Raw genomic sequence first — 25,291 nt, 5'->3', positions numbered from 1 at the left:
TATATAGGGTTAAATGCAGACGATTCCAAGGAATCCATTAAAAGCAGTTTGAATATAGTAGATGCAGTGGCAGTGTACAAGATCAATATGTTGAAATCACTTGTATTCTAATACACAGTGTATGACAAAAAAACACAGATTAGAAGAGGGACTATTTTCTAATCCCCAAACTTAGTCAAGTTAGAGTAGTCAGAACTGTGGGAGATGCACTGAGAGGCCAGTGTAGTGAAATGAGTCAGGAGTAAGGCCCCTCATGTTTATAATCAGTTTTCTGTAAGAATTCTAGGAATTTAATGGAGCTAGCATAGTCTTTCCAACAAATGATACTCGAAATAATTGATTTTCTCTGTGCAAAAGAATAAAGTTGGATCCCTATTCAGAAAGAACACTAAATCTAAAACTGCAATTCTTGGGAAAAATGTGTGTACATTTACTGCCTTGAGTTAGGTCAGTGTTTCTAACTCCAATAACAAATGGCAAGACTGAGCTTCTTCAGTTGAGAATTGAATTTGAAAATACATTACCAAGAAGTCAAAGACCAGCTTACAGAATGGAAGAAAGTATTTGCCAATCCTATATCCTACATGTGGCTCATAGTTAGAATAGTATCTATTATTTAAAACAATTTTAAAACATACAATTTGATCATATTCTTCTTCCCCAAGTCCTCCTCCTCTCCCCTCCCTACCCACCCACTTTAAGTTTTCTCAAAAAACAAAAACCTTACACAACAAAACCAAAGAAACAAAATAAAATACATCAAAAGAAGAAACAACTCCCCCTCACCAAACTGTAACCAAACAAGAGCATTCAAAAAAATTATGGCGTATGTTCTGTGTTTGGTCAACTACTCCTGAACATGAGGCCTACCCTGAAGTGATTGATGTCAGCTCATTGACAGTTCAGTGGTTAACTTTTACCCTAGTAGCTAGGTTTTCATTTATTCATTTTTAAAAATATAACAAAATAAAATATAATAAGATAAAACAAAAAAAAACCCTATCACATTGAAGTTGGGCAAGGCAAACCAACAGAGGGAAAAGAGGGCAAGAGAAGGCACAGGAATCAGAGACTCATTCATTTGCACACTCAGAAATCCCACAGAAACACTGATCTGGAAGGCATAAGTGCAGAGGACCTGGTGCCAACCCGTGCAGGCTCTGTGCATGCTGCTTCAGTCTCTGAGTTCACATGAGCTTTGCTCCTGTTGAATTAGAGGGTCTTGTTTTCTTGGTGTCCTTAATCCCCTTGGCTCTTACACTCTTCCCCCCTCCTTTTCCACAGGGTTCCCTAAGGTCTGAGGGGAAGGATTTAATAGAGACATCCCAGTTAGTACTGGGTGTTCCAGGGTCTCTCTCTGCATTAGTTCTTAGACGGTTTGGAAGATGAGTGTGAGTGAGAATTTTTCAGAAAATATGAGTGAAGGAGGGAGTTTCAGACAGATTTGCTTTAAAAAGCTAATTTTTGTTTTATTCAGGTACAAAACTCAAACATGAACAACGATACATATTACCAATGTTCAAAGCTGATTTGGGTAGAATTGGAATACAGTTGCATACAACATATTCCAGAAGAATTAGAAAAGTCAAAGTAATGGATAACAGAAAAGAGCCTCCATTCTTCAATGAAGATAACGTGGGACCATTTTATTTCAAACTTCCTTTCTATGACACCATGGAACTCTTCATCGAAACCTTGACTGGAACATGTTTTGAACTAAGAGTTTCACCCTTTGAAGCTATTATCTCTGTGAAAGGAAAAATTCAAAGATTGGAAGGTACTAGTCTTTGTACAATATGAGGATAAAGCATCTTATAAGTTTTTTAGTCTTTGCTTCTATAATATGAAGATTAAACATAAGCTTTTTAGTGGACAAAATTTAAATGTAAAAGTTTAAGCATATGATGATAGGCTAATAAAATCCCCACCATGCCTTCATCCGCTTCCAGCTTAGAAACCACCTTCTTTATAATCTTGTTTTCCTGCCTTGCTCTCTTCACAAGATTGTCTCAATTCAGATCTCCAGCATCATGTTAATGGCATAAGATAAATATTTCAAAATAGTCTTCTGTAAGGTAGGATGATGCACAAATTGTACTATGACTACTTTGCAGTTGCTTTTAATGGGAAATATTTCCTTTTAGGGAATTTGCTTTTTTTTTCTCACCACTTTGTAAATCCTTTTGTACCATGTGGAGATTTTCTGAAAGCTGTAGGTTTCATTTACATATATTCAAAGTCCCTCTAATATAGCAAGGGTTTTGGATGACATGTAATATCTTTTTGTGGTGTACATGTTGGTGGTGTCATAGGTAACTTTTGTTAAAATTGCTCTTCCAGATTACCATTTATAGTTGTCCAGTTTGGGCTAGAAAATTAAATTATTCCATATAACACTCAATAGATCTGTTCTGGGAGAGTTAACTGGAACTTGTTTGTAATATGAAGATTCTAATTAGAACTGTTTTCCAGCCAACTTAAATACAGAATTACAGAAGGATGAGAGTGGGTGGAATTGTTCGGTCTGTGTGAGATCAAAGATTCTGGGTATTTGAGGTTTTGAATATTTGCTTTTCCTTTGTCCCTTTCCCTTAAGGTAGTGTTAAGAGGTAGCTGAGTCTAGAACCACACCAAAAAATGGCACATGCACCCTTGTTTTTTTTAAGCGACAAAGGCAGTGACAGTCATTGTGTTCTGCAGGAGACTTCAAAAGAACAGCCTTCATGAAAAATCAATTTAAATCCTTTTCTGGATGGCCTTTGTTCTTCCTCACTGGACGTCAATTGGAGCTAACATGGGAAGACTATCAAGACTCCAATTAGCAAGATTTGGCTGGAGAGGACAGAGGGGACAGTGCTTGAGTTAGTCCTGCAGAGGAAATGGTTGTTCCTCCAGAAGGCTTTTCCTTTGGGTAACTTTTGATGAGTTCAGAACTAGTGCCTGGTGGGAGGGGAGACAGAAGGGCTCTGTGGAGGGATAGGCTGAGGAGACCATGGTGACCTGGGGTGACTGCACTGAGGGAAGCAGTAGCTGACAGGAACTGCAAATGGGTCTGGAAGGGGCAGAAGCAGCAAATTCACTAAGAAAATACCATTAATTTCTAAAGTCACAGTTTTAGTTATGTGTGTATACATACACATTCGTGTGTGCTTGTCACAGCACACCTGTGAGGTGAGAGCACAGCTGTTGGACTTGAGTCCCTCTTTCCACTCTGTAGTTCTTGGGGAACAGGCTCCATCAGGCTTTACCCACTGATCCATCACTGCATGTTAACCACATCTTGCTGCCTCTCAAATTCATATTTCTTAATCTCAAAAATAGGAATAACGACAGTTACAGTTGTTGCAAATGATCTCAGGATTACATGAATTACCAAGTGTAAAATGCCCATTTTCCTTATCTCCTAGTCTGGAGATGTCGTGTGTTTCTGAGAACCTGATGCGCTGTACACTTGAGGAAGGATATACCTTGCCTTTCTAACTCACTTCCTGGAGCTTACTAACCAGAGCAGTGGTTTACAAAGGTGTGGACAGCCCTTCCAGGAGGTGTGCAAAACACTGTGCTAGACTTTAGAAAGAAGTGTATGCCAGAAGCATAAGGGGCTGTCTGGAGCAGTGGGGTCCTTGTGCCCTCAGCTTTGGCATTGCTGTTCCCTAAATAAATGTTCTCTCCCTCTCCTCCCCTCCCCCTCCTCTCCTCCTGTCTCCTTCCCTCTCTTCCCTTCCCCTTCCCTCCTCTCAACTTCTTTCTTTTTTTTGAGACAAAGTCTTATGTATCCTAGCTTGGATAATTTCTATTCTTGTATGGCAAGACCCACTTGAGTAGCAGTGGCAGGATCCAAATCGGGCGGGGTCCTCCTACATCAATTAATAATGCGTGCCTCACAGGCCAATCTGATGGAGGCAGTTCCTCAATTAAGATTCCCTTAGCCCAGATATGTCTAGGTTTGTGTTAAATTGGCAAAATCTAACCAACAAGTCTACCCCTTGTCAATCTGACACACAGATACATTAGTTAACTCATAATCTTTTCCCCCCTTTGTCCCCGATATCATGTTAGTATCACGATATAATATACAATATAACTTTAATATACAGTATAACTTTGAAAGTCCCATAGTCTTCAAAATTTCCACTGATTTAAAAACCCAAATTCTTGGCTGGCATGGTTGCACATGTCTTTAATGATGTAATCCCAGCACCTGGGAGGCAGAGCCAGCTGTGTCTCTGTGAATCTGAGGCCATCCTGGTCTCAAGGAGTTCAGGAACAACCAGGGCTGCTATTATACAGAGAAACCCTGTCTTGGAAAAAAAAGGTTCAAAGTCCCTTAGCTGTGGGTTCCTGTAAAATAAAAACCAAGGTATATACTTTCTTGTGTTAAGTGTGAAGAACCAGTGCACAATTATACTTAGAGTACAACCAAATCAAATTCCACAGTATAGACAGTTCAGTGTCCACAGCCTGGCACTCGCACTTAGGTAGTCCCTCCTATCAGCTCTGTCATCCATGCTACACACAACTCTCTCTTAGGCTCAGGCTGGCTCCACTCCATACCTGCTCCTGTGCTTGGCAGGGCTCTGAGAGTCACATGTGCTGTGGTCTCCACAGCTACTGAAGCTGCATCTTCATTAATAACCATTCTTGGCTTCCTGGAGTGCTAAGCCTCAACTTCTCTCCATGACTCCATCAGTCCTGGGGCCTGCATTGCTGATGAGGCTGCACCTTTGCCAGTAGCTTATGTCAGTGCCACTGCTATTCTGATAGAATGAGTTTCTCATTGAGGTTCTCTCTTGACAGATGACTCTAGTGTGTGTCAAGTTGACAAAAACTGACCAGTCCAACTGATTTTCCAAGGAGCAATGTTTTCTGCTTTTAATTAGAGAATGCATTATAAGCCAAGATCTGGACTTAATAGTAGACTTTTTATTCATAGTAATGGAAGTGCAAGGACAGTGGATGAGAACAAATGAAGATATTTGTATTACTGGTAATACACTCTCATGAAAGAATAAGGCAAGTCCTTCACATAGGAAACCCTGCAGGTTGGCTTGGTTGCCTGGGTCAGTACAGCTGGAGCAAAATAATGGGACACTTGTTGGAAAGTGCTTAATAAAACATGTGAAGGCTTAAGAAAATCAAAAGAGAATTAAAATCCTGTTAATAGTAGCTTTTAAATCAAGGTGAAATTACTTGCAATAAAGAGGGCTCAGGATAAGAACTGCACAGCTGTGGCTATCTACAGGTATTATATTGGGTATGATCATTTGCAATTTTGGAATAATTATATAGAGTTATGTAACTTCCACACAGTAATGGAAATTTTGCAAATAGTTCATCTTTCCATTTATCTACATTAGTACCAAAAGAGGCAGGTAGTTAAAAGAAAAAAAAGTTAAAAAAATGTCATGTAAATAAATGTTTTTTAAAAAAAGGAGTTTGAACCTAGAGGTATCTTGCTTGGGTAGTTAATGCTACTCCCAGAAGTCTTAGATTATTAAACCAAAATCCCAGTGCCAGATGTATATTCTCCTTACAAGTTATTTATCAGGAAGTCCCCAGAGGTACCCAAAGCAATAAGACCTATTCTTACTCTTGGTTGCCCACCAGAGCCAGATGGTAGAACTCAGTTGCTGAAGACACAGTCCAGTTTGTTAGCAAGACATAGAGAAATCAAGCTGTAAATAAGCTAGACACTTCTTCACTGTGCTATAAGTTGCTGCACTGGGGGAGAAAATTGATCTATGGTCTTTCCCAGATGTGGCCCTTCACACTGAAATACTGAACTGCAATGTAAATGGCCAGTGGGTAGTCACTCTCTGATTGGATCTGAGCCCATACCACAGGAGGGAGTCCATGTCTGATACCATAAAATCCATGGCTATGGAGCTTGTAGGCCTTAGAATTTGAAATTATTGTTATTACTATCTTGCTAAATGGACCTATGTCAAAATGCCTTAGAAATATTATGTTTATAATTATAGATTTGTGCTGCTGCCACCTGTAGTAAGAGCAACCTTTTGCAGTAGGCAGTGGTTAATGCAGAGACTCATAACTAGTCAGAGTGCTCAGAGTGACTGTTGAGCACTCAGCCCCAAATGAGACTTTTACCTCATACTGCCTCAAGGTTCAGGGAATACTGGAGAAGTGCAGAATGAATTAAGACCCAGGGGATGCAGAGGTGTATCCTGAGATTGTCTTATGATCACAATATGACTATTATATTCGTGAATCCAAGGCTGAGGTTGCCTGTATAAGATGGAGCATCCCAGACTGGACTGGGGGAGGGTGTTTATGAGATAACACTCCTGAAGCTGTTGCCAGTCAATGGCTGTTGAGCTGAGTGAGTGATTTTGTTTCAGTGCTGCAGCCATTGCTAAGTTTTCATACACTAGTAAATGACACTACATCCATGCTCATGTAGGCAGCCCAAATTCAATTCAGCGGGTCAGGTAGAAAATCATGAAGTAGGAGGGGAACTGCTGGGAGAAGGAGTAGCTGGGAGATTGAGAGAGAATAAAGGGGTTAATATGATTACAATACATTATATACACATGTGAAACTCACTACATAATTACGTGGTTTTCTTGCGAGGGGAAGGAGAGAGAATTCTGTGAGAAGTACAGACTCTTTATGCTTTTCCTGCCTTGACAGAATGAAGGGTTGAGAAGGTCTTCTTTTGTGAAGTGTCTTGCTAGAGTAGATGTGTATGTAGGTCCTGCCTTATGGAACTGTTGTGTGGATGTTGGTCCTGGCTCTGTGATGTCTTTGGGGAATGGGGAGGTCCAGGAATGGAGGAATTGCTGATCCATCTCTGTAGTTCCTACTGGGGCAGGTTTGGACCCCAAGAAGCAGCTGGGCCTGCTTCTGTGTGGCTCATGTATCAGTCTGCCTCTGTGCTGTTATATGGCCCTTCATCTGCCTGGTTGCTCATGGCAGTAGGGCAGAGACACAGTTGTGTTGGTTCTGTTTCTGAGTTGCCCTCCTGGGTATGAGGTCTACCACTAAATTAGTGGTTCTCAACCTTCCTAATGTTGTGGCCCTTTAATATAGTTTCTCATGTTGTAGTGATGCCCAACCATATTTTTTTTTTGGTATTTTATAAATGTAATTTATGGTTATAGATTATAATGTAAATATCTGTGCTTTCCAATGATCTTGGGCAACCCCTGTAAAAGGGTCACTCTATCTCTAAAGGGTCATGACCCATAGGTTGAGAATTCTTGATCTAAGTGGTCTACCAGGTCTAAGCTCAGACCAAATTCCTACCTTTTGGGAAGCTGTGCAGTTATGGCTCAAAGTTGTCCCCACCCTCAGCCCTCAGACTGTAGGACCAAGACACATGTCCTGGGGTCCCAGGGTGTGTTGAGCAAGATGGGCCTTTCTAGAGCTGACTAGCTGCTGACTCAGGTGGGAGCTTTTTAAAATGGCTTTTGGCACTGCTGCAGTCAAGTGTTCAGGAGACAGGATTTCCCCTAGAGCCATCCTGCCCTGGGTAGGTGCAGCCCTTAAAGTCTGTCTCCTCCCTTATTCTACTTCTCCTTTTGCCCCTTCCCTTCCCCCCTCTCCTCCTCCTTCTCTCCCTGCTGTTTGTTATTGAGAATAAAATATACATTTTACAGTTTGTCATCTGAAGCGAGGTTCTAGCCCCTGGCAGTTACATCCCTCCCTTCTAGGAAGACAGCAAGCCCCAGTAAGGACCCAGTCCTCCAAGTCACGGTTTGGAGTTTCTTTCCTGTTGTTTCCCAGAATTTCCTCCTAGTCTGTCTTTCTATAAAGCTAATATGTTGCTGCTGTCAGGAAGGCTGCTTTCCAACTATCTCCCTCTGACAATTCAGAGACTAGTAGTCCATGCAAGGATGTACTGGTGGGTAGGTGGGCTGGAGATATGGCTCAGAGGTAAAGAGTACATACCACTCTTACAGAAGACCTGAGCTCAGTTGCCAGCACCCATGTTAGGCAGCTCATGATTGTAACTCCAGCTCTAGGGGATTTGAAACTCTCCTTTAGCCTCAGCTGGTATCCAATACCTGTGCTCACATGCACTTACTTTGGTCTTTTTATTTTGAGATTGAAATTTATTTTGCTAATAAGATGTCTATTTAATATCTAGAAATCTCTATACTAATACAATATATCATCAAACAATCACAATGACCTAAAAATGCAATTGTATACATATAAAACATGGAAATTTCACTTAGAAAAATAAATATGAAGCAAAAGATAACCATAAGACCACACTACAGTGAGAGTTAAAGACATTAGAGTATTTAAAGATAGAAAAAAACCACTCTTTTAAGTTTTCACCTCTTCCCCTGTGACTACTGGAATAACTAAAAGAAAAAAGTTCAGTCAAGTTCTTTTTTGTTTGTTTTTTTGTTTTGTTTGTTTTTTACTTATTGCACCACATCTTATGACAAAGGACACTGGACATTAAGAAAGAGGTCTACCCCAGTCTTTGGAATTCAGTACAGTTACTTTACTTCTTGTGTGTCTTGAGTTCTTGAGGTAGCCTTGGCTTAACTGTTGCTCAGTGCTGGCAGTGCAGCATCCTGAGCTGTGTGGCTACTGATGGTAACCCCAAGCTCTGTTCCCGTTCACCCCTGGAAACAGAATGTCCTTCAGTGCTTGATCCTAGCATGTCATATGACCCTGAATAGGTTGGTGTCTGGGTTGGGTACAGGATGTCTTCCTGATCTTTGGGGGACCTGGCTGACACTGAGTCATCATTGAATATATTTACTAGATAATTTACAACCTTTGTCTAGTAAATCTAATGTTTGTGCTTCTTCAGGAATAGTTATTGATTTCTTTAATAAATGTGCTATTTATTTCTTTGCATGATTCATAGTTATTTAATGAAACTGGATATTTGAATATTATTATGTGATAATCCTGGAAATCAGATTCTTCATCCTACTTATGATCTATTTTTATTGCTTGCTTAGTGATGTTCTTTTTTTTTTAACCATTCTTTTTTTTTTTCTCGTTTTTTTTTCGAGACAGGGTTTCTCTGTGTAGCCCTGGCTGTCCTGGAACTCACTCTGTAGACCAGGCTGGGCTCGAACTCTCGAATTCAGAAATCCGCCTGCCCCTGCCTCCCAAGTGCTGGGATTAAAGGCGTATGCCACCACCGCCCGGCTTTTTTAACCATTCTTTATCATGGACACTATGGAGGCAGAAGTAGAGTGTCTGTTTCTGTCACCTTCTAAGATGACACCATGCTGGTATCATGTAACAGTGTATCAACATAGTCAGTGGTAACGAATGAAACGTAGGCTGCTGCTTCTTGGTGCCTATGAAATAACAAGTGGTTTTGGTGAGTGTTACTCAGATATACCACATCATGGCAAATTAACTAATAATCAGGGATTCTCCTAATATTCTTGGGGAATAGACTCACACTGCAATGTGAAGTGAGTACACCATGCCAAACCATGAGTATTTAAAGAAATCTGGGTGAAGGAAAGATTTTAAAGGTAAAGGTGATGAAGATTACAAAAGACATTTTGAAGTTGTTACTCTTGGCCACAGGATAAATGATAGTGGTGCCAGTCATACACTGAAGAAGACAGCTATTGGGCCAGAGCCCTTGAACCAGAAGTGTGTTTAATTCGTAAGTATTCTGAGCTCTTTAATGAAACAGTGATGTATCTCTTTAGAGGTGGTGTTGAAATTTTAAACACTTCTTATTATCACCTTTCCTTAAGGTATTCCCATCTGTCAGCAGCACTTAATTTGGAATAACATGGAGCTTGAAGATGATTATTGCTTGAATGATTACAAGTGAGTGTTACTGCACATTGGCAGCTTTATAGGTACTTGGGATTAGGACTGCACACGGCTGGTTTCTTTATAGGTACTCAGTATCACGACTCTACATGGCTGGTTTCTTCATGCCTCTGCAGAACAGCTCTCCGATCCCAGGTTTCATTATGAATTCTGACTTCTAGATGTATTTGCTCAGTACCATCTTTGTTCCTGACCCATGTTCTCTAATATTTGTAGTCAATCTTTTAGGTTCATGCCAAACTATTGGTTCCTGCTTTCTTTTTTTTTTTTTAATTGTGTAATTCACAGTAATAGCATTTATTTATTTATTTATTTATTTTTTCTTTTTTTTCTTTTTTTTTTAATTTCTTTTTTTTTTTGAACATGAAATGCTTTTTTATAGCATGTTTTACAAGGGGAGGGGGTAAGAGGGTCCAGGTGGTGGAAAAGTACAAAATCTTCTTGGCCTGTGCCTTGAAACATGTCATGGTCTATATGGTACACTGCCTTGAATTATGATCTACCTGCAGTTCTTCAGAAGATATGGTACACTGCTTGAGTTATGGTCTCCCTGCGGTTCCTGCTTTCTTGAATGATTCTATTAACTTCTCATCCTCTTTGCTTTTTTTTTTTTTTTTTTTTTAATATTGATCTCCTCTAACCTGGCCCAGTTCCTTTCCTTTCATTTCACAAGTTTTGGGCACAGGAGAGTTGCTGACCACTGAGACTTTATTCATTAGGACCTATTTTCTCTTTACAAAGTGATACTGTTTATACCAGTAGTTACAATTGTGCTTTCTGACTTTTGATCTTTCTCTTTCCTGTCATGTAATTTATTACTCTCAAGACAAAGGAATTAGGAGGCTGAGAGGTGACATTGAACTGGGAGAACACTAGGACTTGGGAGAGCTGCTGGATTTTCTGTGTTATTTTTATTTTGCTGAATGCATTTTCTATTTCCTAGTTCTTTGGGGTTTGACTAAGTTTTTTTCTTGGTCCTCCTTTTTGTATTTTTGAGACAGGATTTCTTGTGTAGCTCTGGCTGCCCTGGAACTTGCTCTATATACCAGGCTGGCCTTGAACTCAGAGATCTGCCTGCCTCTGGCCCTGGAGCCTGGGATCAAAGACATGTGGCACCATCTAACACCTGGGCTCTCCCTTTTTACAAAGATTATGAGAACTTATAAATTTTCTGTAATTCATGTGGGTAAATACATTAATATATTTCATTTACTCGTATTGCTGTATCTTTTCCCATATTTTAGGGAATATATAATAGCACTAATAAACCAGCACATAATTAGTGGTTCATTTGACACTGAATGTTTTTTGATGATTGTAGTTTATTTTTGTGCTAATTATTCACAGCATTTCAGAAGGTTGTACCTTGAAGCTGGTTTTGGCTATGCGTGGAGGACCAATAAGTACTAGAAAAGGTAGGCATACATTAAAGCACTCTAAGGATCACTCTTAAGTAACTTAGTACTGTTCTTCGGGGGCTAATGACTAAGCATCCAAACAAGAGTTTAGCGGGGGCCATTCCTACTGAAGCCACCACAAGGTTTTAATCAAATTCACTGGCTTGCTCCCTGTCCTCAAGCCAGCTTTGTCATCTGCACACCACCACATAGAGCCATGGTCACAGCAGTCTGACTTTGTGACCCTCATTTCTAGAAGGTTTTCAGACTGTTTTGATCCTCCACAAACTAGAACACTGGAAGTTGAGTACAGATTCCTTTGCTGGCTTATTCCCACATGTCAAATTATATCTCCATACTAAATAATTTTGGTTAAGATTGAATGATTAAAATGTTAAGGCTCTGCCTCAAAATAACAACTAAAACAGCACAAGAAGAAAATCTTCCTTTTCTGAAATCATATACTGAACTACATTGCTTCTAGATGACAGACTCCCAGTGAGTGTTCAGTCATGAAGACTTATGCACACACAGACAACTTCAGCACCCACTCTTGGCATAAAGCACCCTGTACTGGTTTAGGAATGGCTTTTAGTGGCTGTGGTAATAATTAGTTCTTAGTGATGTAATATGGAAATTGGGACTTTAATTTTGAAAATAGTTCTGTATACTGTGGTATTTGCCTGTCATCTCAGCCATGCCCGAGGCAGGAGAATTGAAAGTTACAAATAAGCTTGGGCAACATAGGTGTCTCAGAGAAGGCAGGAAGCTCTATGGATAATATCATTTTTAGGTTTCAAATTTTTCAGACAGTGAAAGAACAAATCAATGTTATGTTTCAGAAGTAGTGATATTAAATTTAGACCATGGCATCTTTGATACTTTGACCTTATTGCTTTCAGAGTTTAATATTTTTCTGTTAGTGTTTCTTTTTATTTCACTTTTCTTTCTGGTGCTGGCTGTTGAACCTTGAGCCTGTGCACAGCAGGCGAGTTCTCTGCTGCTCAGTGGTATCTACTGTTGGCACCACCACTTAGGGCACCGAGCGTGGTATTCCAGCGTGGTTAATGAGTAATGAAAGTTAGGCAACTTGGAAACTTGAGCATAACTGGCTATCACTGACCCCCCAGGTTTGAAGAGTGTTGGTGGCTCCAGTAGATCTGTGTGAGTCTCCTGTGCTCGGATTGGACACACACCCTAAGACACTGAGGTCATGAGAGGAACCTTTCAAGAGACTCACGCTGAGCCTTTCAGGAGGCACGCGCTGAGCCTTTGATGCAGTGCAGTTTTAGCATGCCTGTGACCTTCCTTAGGCTTTCTTGTGCTCTTTCAACTACTTCAAGGAATAGCTATAGAAAGAGCGAAAAGATTTACTTTGTTGTTGTTGTTGTTGTTTTATTTTGTTGTTTTCTTTTGCTGGTACAGACTGGACCCAGGACCTTGAACATGCTAGATATTCACTCTCCAATGAATCCTGTCTCTAGCTCTCTCTTGCTTCTAATTGCTTGAATGTAGCTCCCAATGGTGTGTGTGTGTGTGTGCGCATGCGTGCACACGGACACACTGTCTTATGATTATTTATTATTATATAATCTAAAGTAATTGGAATTTATAATTCATTTAAATGATTGATTGTTGGAACCAGTATTTAAAAGCACAGAAGGCTGAAGGGGTTTAGCTAAAATAACAATAGAGAAATCTATCAACTGTTCTGGTACAAGAATATAAATGACCTCATGTTTTTAGTTACGCTTCTCTTTAGGCATGCAACATAATGATGTAGTTTTCTTTCATATTAATATAAAACAAGCCATAAAATTGAGAGGATTTAGGAGAGACAGCAAGAATTGGAGGAAAGAGGGAAGGAGGGGGGAAACAATGAAAATACAGTACTCATTAATTTCTTTAAAAATTAATAAGGGATGCTATATAAAATATTAAAACATCAGAAGCCTGTTTGGAGCATATCGTATTATCACATGCACAATGTAGTTGTGCACACTCGGCATATTTATCCTGTTGCTGTAGCAAGATGCAGAAATGTGCTATGAATTGAAAGCCTGTTTATCAATCTTTCCATTTGTAGTTCCTGTGGAAGACCCACTCAGGGAGCTTGCTGAGTACATGGATTCCAGTCGCGATGAGGCCTGGGAAAGGACCTCTTGCAACAAACAAGTTACATTTTTGGTATACCGGGAAGGAGATCAACTGAATTTCTTTCGTGTAGTAGATAGGGGAGACGGCACTTTAACACCACTATCTGAATCTTTAAGGTAAACAGGCTGTATTTGTTTCATTTAGAAAAAGAGAATATACAACACACTTCAGAAGCCTTTGTCTGTTCCTTGGGTTATTGAAATAGCTGTAGTGTATTAACAAGACCGAGTAAGTTTTATGTCCCCTTGCACCTTTCCCTGATAAGTAATTATAAATTTATCCTTCATATGACAAATACTTAAAAAATAATTTATAAATTTGAATTTCCTTTACACAGTAGATTTTTTTATAAAAATAGTTTGTTTCCATTTATTTGTGACAATAACTATTAGACTATAGTTTAGTGATAATAGTATATTATTACATACCCATGACACAGCAGAAAGGAGTAATCCTAAGGTTGGTATCATTTTTAACTCTGTTACTCAAAAACAGGTAAATCTCTTTACTTCTTTTTTTATTTTGTTACTATTAAGAGGAAATAAATTGTATATTCTAAAACCAGAAGGGAGACACTACTGATTGCTCAGGTAGGCAGGGAAATGAAGGAATTGGGAAATGAAGGAGTTTTTGTACATCTCAACTTACAGTAAGCCCTCTTCTCACGTTTATTTTTATCTTTAAATACATTTTTTTGTGTGAACATGTACCTACATGATTGTACCATGTTGCTTATGGAAGTCAGAGGACATCTAGGGAGTCGGTGCTCGCTTTTCATCATGTAGGTCCTGAGAATTGAACTCGTGTAGTAAGTCTTTGACAGCAAGTGCCTTGACTGGTCAAACCATCTATCAGCCTGGCTCTCTTCACTTTCAAGTCATCAAACACATACTGAACATTGGTAGCCAGTGACTAGCTAATCTGGAGACGCTCATGTACTAGCTGTGGTCCTGGTGCTATACTCTTGGTGATTGTTGCAGAGGGTTATGAGCTCTGGTGTCAGATGAGTTGGTCTTCATTTCCTGTGAAACAGAATTAGGGCTGGTCTGTGTGAAGTGACTTTAAATGAAGAGGAACATTTTGCCAAGCAGACAAAGGAAGGAAAGTTACTACAGGTAACTACAGTGAGGCTCACAAAAAGGTGAAAATCTATTGCTAAAATTTTTCAAAAGAAAACCCAGCTTGTGATCTAGAGAAGTCTTGGGGTCAGATGTCTACAAACAGAATAGTGCTTTGTTAATGGCCCACACCTTATACTAAAGGTGCCATATGGCAGTGTGTGTTCTATAGTTTTAAGAGATGTATCTGCTTTCACATTCATATTCAGTGTGATATAATCCATCTCCTTTCACTTAGATGATTGAGAGCTCTGAGTTTCCTGACTGCTAGTTGGCTAGAGGCTTCTCTCAGCTCCCCTTTGATTAACTCAGAAGAAACTAATTTGAGGCCTGTCAGAATTACTTTATTTTTTACCACATTAAGTTAAATAGACCATACCCACACTCAAGGATAGAGTATACTGGTTATAGTTACCAGGAGAGAGCCTTACAGTTTCTTCTAAGATTCTGTTCAGTGTGTGGGAAAGAGAGGCTGGACTCTTGGAGGTCCGACTAACAACCAGTGGCTAATTGCTTGCTTGCTTGCTTTTCTTTTTCTATTTTTTTTTTGTTTTGTTTTCAAGAAAGCATTTCTCTGTGAGGCCTTGGCTATCCTGGAACTCACTCTTTAGACCAGACTTACCTTGAACTCAGAGATCGGACTGTCTCTGCCTCCCAAGTGCTGGGATTAAAAGCATGCAAGGGGCTGTTTTCATAATAGGTCAGATCTGGTTAGCACTAGAAGTGTGACATCTGCCTTGGACTAGAAGTAGAGAGGGGTTAGCAATGAAGATTAGTGAAGATCATTAGAAGAATTCTTTCATGACAGTTTCTTCACATGTGAGCCCCTTGATAATATGTCATCCTCAAATTTCCATGGTTTTTATATATCTTATACATCTTCTCCCATTTGCTTGTCATTTCCATGTCTCATTTTCATCCTCTTCAGCTAATTTCTTGTCATCTTTGAGGCTGAGGATGGCTTTGACCTCATCACGTAGCAGAATCTGGCCCTTCATTCCTTTACCTCCCAAGTGCTCAGACTACAGGTGTGTGCCACCAGGCCTGGCTCCCCTGGCTAATTTCTGGTTTTGTTATTACATTATGTAAATATTACATATTTACATGTGTGTGTACGCATGTGTGCACTTTTTCTGCACACATGCACATGAATATATACATGGATGTCAGAGGGAATCTTGTAGATGGTTCTAACTTTCTGTCACGTAGGTCACAGGGATGGAACTTGGGTTGTTAGTTCTGCACAGAAAAAGTATCTTTATCCACTGAGCCATCTTGCTGGCCTGTAATTTCAGTTTGTGTTACCGCTTAGCCCAAATATTGTCATGAAGTTAACAGTGTATTTTTTGTACAGGTCACCAAAAATAATGAGAAAAACCATGATTATTATGGTTTGAATTTGAAAGTTCCCAAAGCCTCCTGTTTAGGGGTTTGGTTGTTAGTTGATTGGTTTTTTGGGAAATGATTGACTCTCAAGCTCTCAGACATAATTAACAAAGTGTCCCTTGATGATCTATAACATAATAACATATTGGGTGGTGGGGCCTACTTGAGGACGTGAGGTGGAAAGATAGAACACTGGCTGTACCTTCTTTCTCTCAAAAATATTTATTATTTGAGTGTGTGTGTGTGTGTGTGTGTGTGTGTGTAGAATGTGGAGGTCAGATGACTAGTAGGAGTTGGTTCTTGTGTGTGTGTGTGTGTGTGTGTGTGTGTGTGTGTGTGTGTAGAATGTGGAGGTCAGATGACTAGTAGGAGTTGGTTCTCTCTGGGGTCTTGTGGGTCCTGAGGACTAAACTTAGGTTGTCAGGTTGGTGGAAAGAACCTTTGCCTCTGAAAGCTTGCTTCTTTCTCTCTCTCTGCTTCCTGGCTGCCGTGAGGTGAGTAGCTCTGCCCTGCCATGTGCGTCCCACCATGTGTCGTCTTGCTATGGTCTGGGACAACAGAACCCAGTGCCATGGATTAAAGCCTCTAAACTCGGGAGCAAGTTAATCTCTCCTCCGTTTAAATCACTCCACCCATTGTCACAGCAATGGAGAACTGATGAACACAGAGATAAAAGCCACCCACGTGTTGCCCAACAAACTCCTGGGATACATGAAGCTTATGACTGATTCTGCTATTGTAGCAATACATGGTGGGTCCACGTATTTATCAGATATATACTATGGTGAGCGTCAAAATCACAGCTAGAGGTCCCCAGCACTCACCTATTTCTTCCTAAGTTGGAATTAAAAAAACTAGAGAGTAGCTTCTTAAGAAGGTGTGGCTGAGAACACAAGGAGTTCCAGTATACAGATAGACATGAAGCAGCCATGACACTGAAGACTGGAGCAGAGAGAGAAAGAGAGAGAGAGAGAGAGAGAGAGAGAGAGAGAGAGAGAGAGAGAGAGCGCCTCCATGCAGTGCGACTGTGGCAGCACAGCAGAGGGAAAAGGTACCAGCAGGTACCTAGGTGGAGACCTAGGGAATATAGCTGACATGGACTCAGCATGGCACAGAGGGGCAGTCTCAGCCCCACTGCTCAGAATTCTGCAGAGCAGGCTTGATAGAGAAGCTTTCTGCATTTTCCAACACACATTGGCAATGCTGTTGTGAGGAGGGTGGTGTTCTGGAGAAGGGTGAATGGTGTGTTGGAGCGTGCAGCTTTGGGAAACAAAAAGCCCTTTATTTTACTGTCCCTTCTGCATTGAAGAATTTACACAAACATGAATATGCTCTCAGTGAATAGCTCTGAAAGCCAGTTTGCCAGAGGAGACCGACATCCTGTAATTCCATGCCAATGGTGCTTGGTAGGTAACAGGAAGAGACTGCAGAACTCACTTTCCCCATTAACACTGTTGCTGCTTAGGAACTTGAAGAACCAATCCAATGGATCTGATTAGTTGGATTGCTGCCTGCTGTACCCAGCTCCTCAGCGCAGATAGTTGCTCTCACTTCTATGTAGGCCTCAGAAGGGTCCTGCAGTGCCTGGCCTTGGCCTTTGCTCTCGAAGAACTAAGCAAGACATGATAAAAACTGATTGGAATAGTAGTACAATTCTTCCATGTACAGTGGACCATTTCAGTAGAAACAATGCTTTCCTTTCTTAAGACTATTTTTCTAATTTTTTTGGTACATGTATTTTGCTTCACGCTTTTTATTTGTCTTTTAAAACTTTTTGTATTTATGTTATTGACTTGTTTCTACCTTTCTCATGTTTCCTTTTTACTTGTTTTTTTCTCCTGTTTGGGTGAGAATCCAGGACTCTGCACATGCTAGGCAGCTGCTCTAACAATAGCTAATAATATCCCCAGTTCTCTCCTTAAATATTCTGACTTTTTGTGATCTTTTCTCTCTCATTCCTAGGCAATTTTACCACTTAAAATTTTTAAACAATTTATTTCATTTTTATTTATGTTTGTGCACATGTGCATTACATGGTGGACAAAGGACAACTGGAGTGAATTCTGCTGTGTGAGTTTTAGATATTGAACTCAGGTTTTCAGACTTGGCAGCAAGTGTGTTACATACTGACCATCTCTGCAGTCCTGTCTTTACTTTGTATTATTTGGCCTGTCATTCTGGTTGGACATTTTATGTATTATTTTCTTTCCCTTTTCACTATTTCTGTGTCTGGTTTGCATGTATTAGCTAGCCTGTTCCTCTTTCCGGATAGGGTTAGGAATTGAATACTCTCTATCTTTTTTTTTTTTTAAATTTATTTATTTTATTTATGAGTACACTGTAGCTGTCTTCAGACACACCAGAAGAGGGCATCAAATCTCATTACAGATGGTTGTGAGCCACCATGTGGTTGCTGGGATTTGAACTCAGGACCTCTGGAAGAGCAGTCAGTGCTCTTAACCACTGAGCCATCTCTCCAGCCCGAATACTCTCTATCTTAATTAAGAGAAATTAATCCTATTTACTGAGATTCATCTCTGCTGGGACCTCAGAGAATATCTCTACTTTAAAAATAGAGGACATTAGAGCCAGCAGGATGGCTTCACAGGTTAAGGTATTTGCTACCTGAGGATGCAAGCCCGATAAACTGAGTCAGCTCCCAAGAGCCCACATAACACTAGAGAGACTTTACAGAGTTGTCCTCTAACCTTAGCATGTGTACCATGGCATTCACTCCACCCCCCCCACACTAATAATAATAATAATAATAATAATGATGTCAATTAGAAAAAAGAGGTCATAAAAGCCCATAGCTAGCACTTGGGCCTCAAGTCAGTGTAGTTAGGGGTGCTCAATGATCTGTTCCTAGATATTCATTCCTATAGCACTAGCAGAGAGAAGCAATGGCCTCATATGTCCAAGGACACACCACTCCCATATTTCTTCAGACTGCACATTACTGAGAAGGGTTGGGGTATAGTCCCTAGACAGTATAGCAGCCTGAAGTGTCAGAGGGATGCCTCTGTGTTAAGACCTACAAAGAAAACAGGGACCTAGTTTTTAAAATATTGTCTAATGATTTCAGTTCTATCTGATGTAACATGTATGCTTCTAAGTCCATTTTTCTTGTACACTGATTTTTTAAGTTACAAAATTACACTAAGCATGGTGATGCTCACCAGCAGTTGGCAAACAGGAGAAGAGGAATTTCTCCATGTTCAACCTGGTCTAGGTAGGGAGTTCTAGGCTACCACCAGAGCTACACAGTGAGACTTTGTTTCAAAAGAAAAAAAGACAGTACCAAATAGCAATGCACAGCATCCACACATGATAACTGTGACTGCATCACTGTCATTGGAGCTTGCCAGGCTTTAGTGTGCAGTGCTAAGGGTTGTCTAACACCACTGTTAGTTTCAGCACTGTGCAGAAGAATGATATGTAATGCTCAGACTAGCCATTCTATCTCTACTACAGGTAACCTGGATTCTGTATAAATTATGTGCTAAAAATACAATTATTTTGATATTTTCCCAGTTGTTTAAAGGTGTGAAAAACTTTAGTTTATAGGCCACACAATAGGTTGCAGGTCAACTTTGACACATTACCATATTTTGCTGAATTATTGGATTCATTCACATACAAAATGTTAATTTTTATCTTAAATCATTTTAGTGAATCATGCTTGCTTGTTTTAAAAGAGAGAAATCTAAGTAGACGCTGTAAGGGTTAAATGATAACTTGCCTTTTACAAAAACCTGTGAGGATGTTAAGCATAGTGGCTCAGATCTGTAATCCCAGCACTGGGAAGCTGAGAAAAGGCTGGCCTACAGTGTGAGTTCCAGGTCAACCTGAAATAGAAAGTCAAATCTTGCCTTTAAAAAGCAAAACACAAATTAGACCCTGGTTTTGGGATGAACGTTATTCATGTTGAAATAAATGTCACATTTGTCCATCTGTTGTTATTTAATCATATTATTAAGGATCTAGAGAATGCTTAAATATTAAAATGCAAGAGACTATTAGAGCATTTAAATATAGGGATTGGAGAGATAGCATCATGGTAAAGAGTACTTACTACTCTTCTAAGAGAAAAGACCATGCATTAGTTCCCAGCATTCACATCAGATGGCTCCCAGCCACCTGTGACCCTGATCCCGGAGATCCAGTGCCCTCCTCTAGCCTCCATACATACCCTTCAGCATGTTACATACCATCTCCCAAACACACATACACAGGAATAAAGATAAAAGCTAAATTTTAAACAATGAATATTAAATATATAGATTTTTAGGGACTTATAAATTATTGTAAATTATATATTATCTTAGTCTAGTTGTATTTTTCCCATTGAGCATAAATGATTGGCTTCTAGCTGATCTCATGAATCTATGATTGTTGAGAGAATAATAGACATGGTAACCCCAGCATTAATTACCATGTAGTCCTACACGGTAGTTTACCTAGAACTCCCTATCAAGTCCAGCCTGACTTTGAACATGGAGAAATCCCTCTTCTGCTTCCCATCTGTAATCCTAGCATTGGAGAGACAGAGGCGGAAGGATTGCTAAAGGCTCAAGGCCAAAATGGTCTACAATAATGAACTACAGACCAGTCAAGGCAGCATAGTTGGTAACTGTGATCCAATCCTTTTCTCTCCAAAAAGATAATTTGAAAAATGAAATGAGGCCGGGCAGTGGTGGTGCACGCCTTTAGTCCCAGCACTTGGGAGGCAGAGGCAGGCGGATCTCTGAGTTTGAAGCCAGCCTGGTCTACAGAGTGAGTTCCAGGACAGCCCGGGCTATAAAGAGAAACCCTGTCTTGAAAAAAACAAAAAAAAAAGTTTTATACTCTAAAATGTATCCCCTAAAATATTTCTCTTCATATATACATTCCACAGGAGAGTGTGTTTTTTGTGACTATAAAATTGTATTAGAAACAGCTTAAACTATTTCTTAAGGGGTAAAGTTAAAAAAAAGAATAGTGCAGAGAAATATTTAGAGTTAAAATATTTTAACGGTAATCAAGACTAGAGTATGTAAAAATCACTCCTTCTGACTTTATAAGGTAAACTGACAGAAATCTTCATGATCTTTCATTTTCAAGTTTCTTGACATAGAGACAAAGGTGGTCACAAATATTAATTTTGTCATGCATTGTCACGCATTGCATTGCTCTGACAAGGAGTAACAGGGAAACTTAGCTTTGGAACTACACAAGTTGGCTGTTTGGATCTGAGGCTCAATACCTACTGTCTTTCTGGTCTTGAACCAAATAACTTAACCTCTTATTTCTTAAAACTAGTTTAATTTTTTTAATTAGAGAAGGGTCACTTTGTAGTCCTGGATGTTTTAGTACTCTTTGGTAGACCAAGCTGGCCTTGAACTCATAGAAACCCTTCTGCCTCAGCTTCTTAAGCCACTGCTGCCAATCTGGAAGTCCTTGGGGACTGAACCCAAGTTGGAATCAGATCTAGCTAGGTACTCAGAGTCAGTTTACCTGCCCCTCCTGTGAGCCAGCCTGCCCATCACTGGGCCCTGGTGAAGCAGACCCAAGTCCTACATAGGCACATACAGAGTCATTGTCTGTGTCTGCACATGTCAGCCTTTCTTTCCCCTGCTCTCCTCCACTCCCTGCTTCCCTCCCCACCCCATTCACCTTATCAACCACTCTAATACACCCTGCAGATCTGAGGCTTCTTGGAGTCTGAGCTGGAGTTTGAATCGAAACTTCATTTCAAGTAGGGCCTTCAGAGCCAGCTCATCTGACCCAACCCCCATATTGTCAGCTACCCCACCCACTGCACACATCTGAGACAGTTTGAAATCCAAATGTGGAATCAGAACTGGAAATTCAATGAAGGAACTCCTAGAGCCTCAATTCCTAGCCTCCAATCCAGAAGTACAGTTAGAGATAGTCCAATCCAGTCCTCTCCATACACACTGCTCCTATTGGACCAGGTGGAATCTCATCTGGAATCCCAGAGGAGCCCCAAGACTGAAAACACAATGTCTTAGGATTTTTATTGCTGTGAGCAAACACCATGACTAAAAGCAACTTGGGGAGCAAAGGGTTTATTTTAGCCTACAACTCTCAAGTCACACTCCAGCACTGAGGGAAGTTAGGGCAGGAAGTCAAAGCACAAACTTTGGCTTTTTCAATGTGCTTTCTTTAGTACCCAAGACCAACTGCCCAGGAGTGGCACAGCCTACAGTGAACTGGGCCCTCCCACAAAAATCGTTAATCAAGAAAATGCCTCACAGCCTTACCTACTGGCCAGTCTGGTGGAGGCATTTTCTCAGTTGAGGTTCCCTCTTTACAGGTAACTCTAGCCTGCCTCAAGTTGACAAAATTACTAAACAGGACACCAAATCATCATTCAGCTGACCCCAAATCTGAGCAATTGGGGTAATAACAAAGGTGAGACCAGAAATCCGCACAAACACCACAAATACTCCCTCATAATTCCAGATTTTAATGGTCCCCCTGACCCCTAAAACCCATACAAACTAAGAGAATTATAAAACAGGATCCCTCTTTCTGTTTCCTCCAAGAAAAACACCTCACATCAAGGACAGACAGCATTTTAGGGTAGAAGGATGGAGAAAGGTATCTCAAGTAGGAGCAACTACTGTACTAGCTGACAAGACAGAGGACACTGCATACTCTTCTGAAACAGAGCCACCAAGAGGATATTATAAACATTTACGTACCAAAAACAGGAGCATCTAATTTAATAAAAGAAATGCCTTTAGATATAAAACCACTCATTTACCCCAATACAATCATAGTGGGTGACTTCAGTATCCAACCATCACCAGTCCACAGATCATCCAGACAAAAAACAGATAAACTGCAGTTAAATATAAATCAAATGGATCTAGAAAACCTTACACTAAAACACTAAATGAGTTTTCTTCTTAGCAGCACATGGAACAGTCTCCAAAATTGACCACATATTAGGACACAAAGCAAGTCTCAACAAAATTGGGAAAATTAAAGTAACATCTTGCATCTGTGTGACCACTATAGATATCAGCAACAGAAACAGGAAAATATACACAAACTCACAGAAGCCAAACAACATACTGAATAAAAGTTCAACTATGGGAGAAATCAAAGGAAGTGTAAAACTTTCTAAAACTGAATGAAAATGAAAATAATGCATATCAAAATCTATGGGACACAATGATGGCAACACTAACAGTAATACTCCTAGTACTAAGTGCCTTTTCTTTTGTTGCTGAGAGATAGCTAGAGAGATAGCTCAGAGGTTAAGAATACTTAATGCTTTTGCAGAGGACCCGGGTTCAGTTCTCTAATGACACCATTTTCAGGTGATCCAACACCCAGCAGCAGGCATGTGTGTGGTGTACATGCGTATGTGCAGACAAAACACTCATAAATTAATTTTTTAATTGGAATGATCTCATCAACAGCTTATACATTTGAAAGCTTTAGAAAACAGGAACCAACCTTAAAAAATTAGATGGGAAGAAATTCTCAAACTTGGGCTGAAATGAATACAGATTTTTAAAATACAAAAAAAAAAATGAATGAGTTGGTTCTTTGAAAAAAATAGAGAGTTGGGCATGGTGGTGCACACCCTTGATCCTAGCACTCTGGAAGCAGAGGCAGGCAGACAGGCAGGACTGTTAAACGGAGAAGCCCTGTTTTGAAAACAAACAAACAAACAAATAAAAATAAAGAATACTCATGGTTCTTTAGCCAAATTAACAAGAGATCTAAATTCATAAAATCATAGATGAAATGGGAGATGTTGCAACATCTAGTTAGAAAATTCAAAGAACTATAAGGCCATAGTTTAAAACTATTCCACCAAACTGGATAACCTAAAAGAAATGAGTGAATTGTTAGATATATACAACCTGCCAGTATTAAGTCAAGATGAAGTAAACATCCAAAATGTGAGAGAGAGCTTTAGTTTAAAATCTCCCAACAAAAACTATGTAGGGACAGGTAGATTCAGAAGCTTACTATAAGACCTTTTCAAAGAAGAAGTAACACCAGTTCTGCTCAAAGTCTTCTGTAAAATAGAAATTGAAAGAATACTTTGAAATTCTTTTTATGAAGTCACTAGCACCCTGAGACAAAGGCCAAACACTTAACAGATAAAAAAGGTTACAGACCAGTATCTTTTATATAGAATACAAACATAATTCAAGGACATATAAAAAAAGATTACTCACCATGATCAAGTTGGCTTCATCACAGATATGCAGGGTTGGTTCAACATACGTAAACCAATAAACTGTTTACAATAATCCCACAACTAACATCATTCTAAACAAAGCATTTCCTCTAAAATCACTGTTGACTATTGTTTGAAGTTAACTAGAATAAGACAACTGAAGGAGATGATACAGATAGGAAGGAAGAAGTGAGAGTATTGTTGTTTACAGAAGATATAATTTGATAAGTAAAAGACCCGAAAGACTCACCAAAAGTGTCAGATGATGATACATTCAGCAATATAGCAGGACACAGAACACACAAAGATCAATAGCTGTTCTATGTATAAATAACAAAGATACTTAGAATGAAGCCAGCTTTCACAGTAGCATGCACACACATTATGTAATACCTAAGGAAATGAAAGACTTGTTTAATAAAAACTTTAAGACATTGAAGAAAGAAATTGAAAACACTGGAAAGACAGAAAGACTTCACATGCTTATTGATTGGTAATATTAATAGTGTGAAAATGGCCATCCTACCGAAAGCAATCTAAAGATTCATTACAATGTCCTTCAAAATTCCAGGACAGGTCTTTCCAGAAACTGAAAAAATGAATTTCACATAATATTAAATAGATAAATAACCCATGATAGCCAAGACCATATTAAACAAGAAAAGAACTGATGGACATCTCACTATTCCTGATTTTAAGTTGTACTACAGAGCTACAGTAATAAAACCAGAACGGTATTGGCAGAGAGAGGAGGGAGGGGGAAGGGAGGGAGGGAGTGAGGGAGGGAGAGATGGAGGGAAGGGAGAGGAGAGAGAAATAAATTGGGGCTGAGAGAGATGGTTCAGTGATTAAGAGGACTGCCTGTTCTTTCAAGGGATCTAGATTTGATTCCCAGCATCTATATAGTAGCTTACAGCCATCTGTTTCCAGGTGATTTATCAATTTTTATTGAACATTTTATTTATTTACATTTCAGATGTCATCCCCTTTCCCCATTTCCCCTCCCTAGAAACACCCTATCCCATGCCCCCTCCTCCTTCTTGCTTTTTTTGCCATTTTAATTACATGCAAGAATTAAGGTCAGTTCTAGGTTGAGGAACTAGCAATACAATAGATGCAAATAGTCAACGAACAAGCAAGACACTAAACACAAATAGTAAAAGAACAAGCAAGGCAATAAGCAATGTTCCATGAATATCCCTGTGATCACTGTTTTTAAGGGCTTTTTAGGA

General features: G+C 39.7%; 1 protein-coding gene and 1 non-coding gene across 2 annotated transcripts in view; one reads left to right on the top strand and one right to left on the bottom strand.

The window, feature by feature from the left end:
• Zfand4 (zinc finger AN1-type containing 4) overlaps nucleotides 1-25,291 on the top strand; it is a 39,023-nt gene that overhangs the window by 5,238 nt on the left and 8,494 nt on the right. The window contains exons 2-6 of the mRNA XM_028753558.1: nucleotides 1,478-1,777; nucleotides 9,711-9,786; nucleotides 11,140-11,207; nucleotides 13,276-13,462; nucleotides 14,380-14,461. Of these exons, the coding sequence (XP_028609391.1) occupies nucleotides 1,516-1,777; nucleotides 9,711-9,786; nucleotides 11,140-11,207; nucleotides 13,276-13,462; nucleotides 14,380-14,461 (675 nt within the window). The 5' untranslated portion in view covers nucleotides 1,478-1,515. The remainder of the gene's footprint in view (nucleotides 1-1,477; nucleotides 1,778-9,710; nucleotides 9,787-11,139; nucleotides 11,208-13,275; nucleotides 13,463-14,379; nucleotides 14,462-25,291) is intronic.
• Nucleotides 8,395-8,551, bottom strand: LOC114609273. The gene has a single exon (XR_003709488.1). It is a non-coding gene; the product is annotated as a small nucleolar RNA SNORA81 (small nucleolar RNA).

The sequence above is a fragment of the Grammomys surdaster genome, unplaced genomic scaffold (genome assembly GCF_004785775.1).
Source record: "Grammomys surdaster isolate TR1022 unplaced genomic scaffold, NIH_TR_1.0 125950, whole genome shotgun sequence".
NCBI lineage: Eukaryota > Metazoa > Chordata > Mammalia > Rodentia > Muridae > Grammomys > Grammomys surdaster.
Note: the sequence above shows the minus strand (reverse complement) of the source record. Positions and strands in the feature narration are given on the sequence as shown.